Consider the following 6685-nt stretch of genomic DNA (forward strand, 5'->3'; position numbering starts at 1 on the left):
TTCCTTATTTATTTATTAAGATACTTTATTTTTTAAAATAATAGAGAAAAAAATATATTTAATTTATTTCTATACATAAAAAATAAAAATATAATTATTATCTATACTTATTTTTATAAAATATTTAATATTTTTATATGGAATATAATTAATAATTATTTATATTTCATATTTTAATCTAATTTAAATTTATAATAATATATATAGCGAACTTCTTATGTTATAAAAAATCTTAATATTATTCAAAAAATAATAAAAATAAATATAATAGTTATATTTATATTTTTTAATAATTGATTTTTTATTACATTTTTAAAATAAATAGTGATTATTAAAAAATAATCCCATTTTATATAAACAATATATATACTAAAAATAAAATTAATCAAAAATAATAATATATTAAAATAAAATTAATATAAAAATTAAAGATAATATAGATTTTTATTAATATATAAAAATAAATATAATTATTATCAGAATACTATTTTAATAATTAAATAATGCATTTTTAATCACTAATTTTAAGTAGTTAAATATTAAATTTAACTTAGATATTATAAATAATAATATTTTCCAAACATAATATTAGATAAAAAAAGAGTTGATTATATTATATATTGATCAATCTAATAATAAATATATATTATTTATAAAAAAAAAATTATGTTTAATAATTATTTTAAAAAGATATTTTTTTATTTAAATTATTAATAATTGTATTTTAATATATTTATAATTAAAATATATAAAAAATGAGTAAATTTATAATAAAATTATATTATATATTTTTCAAAAATAAATAATATATATAAAATTATATATTAATATAAAATAATTTTTATAATATACTATTTATTAATTATATATATAAAATTTTATTTTATAATGAAATAAATAATAATTAATTAATTTTCATAAAAAAATCAATAAATATATATAGATTAATATATTTTAATAAAAATATTTTATTTACTATTACATAAATATTTATATTTTTATAAAAAATTGTCAAAAATAAATAAATAATATAGGAATTTCATAAATAATTTAATATAAAATAGATATTTAAAAACTAATATTTTTTAAATTTATATATCATCAAAAATATGAAAAATAATATAAATATTTGTATTTTAATAAAATTAAATTATAATTAGATTATATTTTTATAAATTAATAAATTTATATAAAAAAATATAATGCTATAAAAACTAATTCTAATAAATATTTTTATATTTGGTGCATTGACTAATTTATTAAATACTGAAAATGGATGTCCTTAAGGATGTAGACAATGTAATTAATCTGGGGAATGTTAATAATGTTAAGATGGTTATTAATAAGATTAAGAAAGTAAATAATGCTTATAAATCACTAGTAGAATTTTAAATAACTGTCCTGAAGGATGTGAATGTTCTGATTCTGGAGTATGTTAAAGTTGTCAGTTAGGTTTTTTTAATAATTAAGAAAATAATAAAGGCTATTAATATGTAGAATGTCTTAAATGTAGTAATTTTATCAATAGATGCACTAAATGTAATAAGTATAGTTGCAATTCATGTGAAGTTGGCTATGAATATTTTGAAAGAAAACGAAAATGTATGTTAATTACCGACAATCCTAGTCTAATATAATGCGATTAGGGATGTACCAGTTGTCATTATTAAGGAATGTGTTATACTTGTTCGGATGGTTATATTGAAGATTATGATGTACCAAATTCAAACGGATTTAGATATAGATTATGTTAAGAAAAATGTACTCAATTTACTAATTGTCTAATATGTAATTAATAAAGATGCACTAAATGTGAAGAACAATATTGGTTTAATACTGAAAAAAATAGGTGTGAAACGTTTGGGTGGGATAGATTTTTATTTAAGTCTTAAGGCGATAGTTAATAATATAATAGCTATTATAGAGTCTTTACTTTTGTTATTGGTTATGTTTTATTCGGATTGTTATTATGATTATTTATTTATAATTATGTATTGAAGAATATTTATATTTTTAGTTATGCTTTTAATTATTATTTTTTAATTTTTTTTTTCAATTATTAAATTATAAATCTAATATAAAAATATATACAGTAAATTCACATAATACTATAATTTTATTTCTATAAATTAATTATTTAATATATGTTTTTTTAAAAAAGTTTTAATTTTTTTTATTTAATTATAAAATAAAAAATACAATATTAAAATTGATTGATATTTGTTTTTGATATAAAATAAAATATTAAATATATGTTTTATTTTATTTTATTTATAAATTCTATATAAATTTTTTATAATGAATTAATATTATAATTATAGAATTTGAAATTAATTCATTTATAATTTAAAATTATTAATAATTTTTTTATTGAATTTCTGATTTATTTATATTATTGATTATTTATATAATTTTTTTTATTTATATAAAAAAGTAGTCTATAAATAATTGTATAGACTTTTAAATTTTATTTTTAGTTTTTTATTATATATGTCTTTTTTATTTTTTACTATTAAATAAACTTATTTGGTTTTTTTATTATTATTTTTAAGACAAGAAGTATTTTTTTTAAATTTATTTATTTTTTATCAATAAAAGCATTTTTTTAATGCTAATTTTAAGTATAATTAGAATTAAAACAATTAAGAATAATATTTTAGTTTTACTTTTAAAGTTTATATCATATTTTTTATAATTCTCCAAAAATATTATATCTATTATTCAAAACATTAAAAATTTATTATTTTTTAAAGTCTTAAAACTTTCAATTCTTAATTATATTATTATATGTAATTTTTAATTAAAATTATTATTGTTTTTATTTAAAAAAAGTGTGATTTTTATTTATTTTTTTATTAATTTAATTAATATTTTATTTAAATGATAATTAAAATAAATAATTATAAAAATATTATATTGTATAAAAAACCTATATTATTAATATATATTTATTAATAATTTAATTATTATTATTTATTTTTAAAAAAATTAATTTTTTAATATAAATAAAAATAAATATTTTTTAAAATAAAAAATCATAAATATAATTTTTATATTCTATCTAAATTATAAAAGAAAACATTAATTTTTTTTCTTAATAAAAATATATATAACTTATTTTTAAGATAATTAATAATATTGTATATTTTACAACTCTTAGTTCTTTATAAATTAAATTTTATATAAGTTAAGTAAGGAATTTTTCTTTTCTTGATATATAAATTTTAAAAATATCAGATATATTTTATAATTTAATTCCTCAAGTATTTTTTTTTTAAAAAAAGATATATAAATAGATAATAATATTTAAATAATCTTTTTTAATTTTTTTTAAAATTAAAATAATTAAATATTATTTACATTAAACAACTTTTTTTTAAGAATTTATTTTTAAAATTAATATTATAATGATGATTTAATTGATTTTAATTCACTTAAATATCAAATTAAGTTTATTTAAACATTGACTTTAGTTTAAAAAGCAAAAAAGTTCTTATAAAGAGAATAAAATTTTTAATTTATATATTTATTTTTTTGTTTATTTTTATATGCATTAAAAAGTATAAATGAAACATTAGTAAAAAAAAATATAAATTTTTAAATAAAATTAAAGTTATTTTTGACAAATTATAGTTTAAAGATGAAAATTAAAATAAACAATTTAAATAAAAAGATTCTAAAAAATTTAAAAATAAAAGAAAATTTAAAAAGAATTAAAAAAATTAGTTACGAAAAAATCATAGACAATTATGAAGAAAACACCATAAAGTAGAAATTCTGAAACATTATTATGAAGAACGAGAAAAAAATAAAAAACTTTAAAAAGTTTAAAATATGTAAATATGTTTATAGGAATATCAAGAAAAATGTAAGTACTTAAACCTTAAGAATAAAATAATGTTTAATTATCAAAAAAAAACAGATTATATGAATTTCTGTATAATTTTATTTTTTATATAAATAATTTTATTTTTTTTAATAAAAATTTTGTTTAAAAAAAAATATTTTTTAATAATAATAATAATAATAATAATAATAATAATATATAATAATAAAAATAATAATAATAATATTTATATGACAATTTTATAATATATATATTTTTTTTTTATTCTTAAATATTATAAATATTTTTTTTTTAAATATTGTAATATTAATTAATAATTTTTTAATTTAAATATTTTTATGTTTTTTATTTTATTTTCTTACAGTAGATTTAAATTTAAGACTTAAATAATTATCAAAGTATTCAATTTATTTTATAAATATAAATTCTTATTATTTTTTTTATTTTTTAATATTTATTTTTTTATAACATTAATTTATTATATAAATTTCTAATTAATATTATATTTTTTATATTATATTAATAATTTTTATTAAAATTATTAAATATAATAAAATATTATAATTATTAAAAAATTATTTACATTTTTTTTTAGAATAATTTATTTAATAAATTATTTTTATTATCTTATTTTATATATATCAAAATTATAATTATTCTTAATCTTATTTTTAAAATAACAATATTTTTTTTTTATATTTTTTTAATTATATAATATATTTATATATAATATAATTTTTTTTTTTTTTTTTTAATTTTAAAATAAATAAATATTTTTAATCTATTTATAAATAAAATTAATAAATAAAAAAAAACATAATTACTAATATAACTAAATATTTTATTTAATTAATTTTAATTTTTTTAAAAACTTATTTTAATAATTTTATTCATTATTAAATATTTTATATTTAATTAAAATAAAAATTAGAAATTTATTTATAAAAAATACATTATAGAAATTTATATTAAATATTAATAAAATAAAAAAAATTTAATTTTTTTTTTAAATCATCACAATAATATTCCAAATAAAGAATAAATAGATGCAAAAACTAATACTCCTTAAAAACTTTCCTATTATTAACTTTTGTCTATATATATTAATTTGCATTATTTCGAAATACTATCTAATTAAAATCCAGGAAAACATATTTTGCAAACATTTTCGTTACAATTTAGACAATTACTAAATTTATTAAGACAAAGAGTACATTTTTAAGTATAAAAATTATAATAATAAACATATCTACATTAAATGCATACTCCAACTTTATTACATAATTTACATTCTTAAGGACATTATTTTTTATTTTATCCATCATCTATAGGTATTAAATTACATGATTATGCTTTACTATTTAATATAAATCCAGGTAAACATTAGACGCAAATATCTTCATTACAATTTAAACAATCATTATATTTATTTAGACAAGAAACACATTATTTATTTTATTAATTTAAATAATAACCTCTATTACATTAAGTGCATACTCTATCTTAATTGCATTCAAAACATTCCTAAGAACATTATTATATTTCATTTTAGTCATCAGGTAATAAAGTACATAATCCTGTAACATTATTTAATTAAAATCCAGGAAGACATTCGATGCAAACATCTTCCGTACAATTTTGACAATGGCTAAATTTATCATGACAATGAAAACATAATTATCTTTATTAATTTAAATAGTAGCTTTATTTACATTAAGTACTATCCAACTTAATTACATTATTCACATTCTTAAGGACATTTTATTTCATTTTATTCATCACCTCTAGGTACTACCATACATTATCCTGAAATACTATTTAATTGAAATCCAGGACGACATTCGATGCAAATATCTTCATTACAATACAAGCAATTACTATATTTAATATTACAAAGAATGCATGTTTTTTCAAATTAATGCAAATAATATCCTTGTTTGCATTAAGCGCATTCAGAAATATATAACTGACATTATTGACAATCTTAAGCACAGTTATCTTGATCTAAAGGTCTTACATTACATTATCCTGAAATGATGTCTAATTAAAATCCAGGAAAACATAATATGCAATTATCTTCATTACAATTCAAACAATCACTAAATTTATTATTACAAATCTCACATTTTTAACTTTATTTATCCAAATAATATTCTTATTTACATTAAGTGCATCTAATTTAATTACATTATTCACATTCTTAAGGACATTTTATTTCATTTTATTCATCACCTTCAGATATAGAAGTGCATAATCCTGAAACATTATCAATTAAAATCCAGGAAGACATTCGATACAAGCATTTTTTGTGCAAACATGACAATTACTTAATTTATTATTACAAAGCTCACATTATTAACTTTAATAATAAAAATAAAAAACCTATTTACATTATGAGCATACACCTTCTGCACTACATTATTAACATTCGTGAAGACATAATTATTTATTATTTACTCTAGTATCTTAATGATTTTTAGAACATACTCCTGTTATTTCATATATTTTATATCCAGGATCACATTCAAGGCAACCTTATTCATTACATGCTTTACAATTAAAAAAACTACTAGAACAAAGAACACATGATTAATGAATTTAATTAAAATAATAAACTGGTTAACATTAGGTGCATTCTCCATCTTAAGAACATTATTAACATTCAAAAGGACATATTTTTTCTTTTGTTCCATCATAACTTCTAGGTTATAAAATACATGCCATCTTATCACTATATAATTTAAACCCAGGAAGACATTCAGTGCAAGATAAATGCGTGCAAATTTAACAATGAGTTTATACATAAAAGCATGAAATACATGTAAGAAATTCTTAATC

At 14.1% G+C, this 6685-nt stretch overlaps 1 protein-coding gene across 1 annotated transcript, besides 13 other annotated features; it reads left to right on the forward strand. All coding sequences in view use genetic code 6, as the record gives it.

Moving 5' to 3' along the window:
• Positions 1 to 351: 351 nt before the first annotated feature.
• Positions 352 to 426: a microsatellite.
• Positions 373 to 424: a microsatellite.
• Positions 427 to 2023: 1597 nt separating the features above from the next.
• Positions 2024 to 2062: a microsatellite.
• A 921-nt stretch (positions 2063 to 2983) lies between these two features.
• Positions 2984 to 3034: a microsatellite.
• Positions 2992 to 3045: a microsatellite.
• A 633-nt stretch (positions 3046 to 3678) lies between these two features.
• Positions 3679 to 3713: a microsatellite.
• A 209-nt stretch (positions 3714 to 3922) lies between these two features.
• On the forward strand, positions 3923 to 4210 carry IMG5_006340 (hypothetical protein; the record flags this gene model as incomplete). Its single annotated transcript, XM_004039845.1, has 1 exon — positions 3923 to 4210. A coding segment is annotated over one exon (288 nt), but the record flags the coding sequence as incomplete, so codon positions are not given.
• Positions 3940 to 3989: a microsatellite.
• Positions 3971 to 4015: a microsatellite.
• Positions 4010 to 4072: a microsatellite.
• Positions 4105 to 4155: a microsatellite.
• A 166-nt stretch (positions 4211 to 4376) lies between the features above and the next one.
• Positions 4377 to 4426: a microsatellite.
• Positions 4381 to 4427: a microsatellite.
• Positions 4428 to 4756: 329 nt separating this feature from the next.
• Positions 4757 to 4820: a microsatellite.
• Positions 4821 to 6685: the final 1865 nt, after the last annotated feature.

The sequence above is a fragment of the Ichthyophthirius multifiliis genome (assembly GCF_000220395.1).
Source record: "Ichthyophthirius multifiliis unplaced genomic scaffold scaff_1120509249463, whole genome shotgun sequence".
Classification (NCBI taxonomy): Eukaryota; Ciliophora; class Oligohymenophorea; order Hymenostomatida; genus Ichthyophthirius; species Ichthyophthirius multifiliis.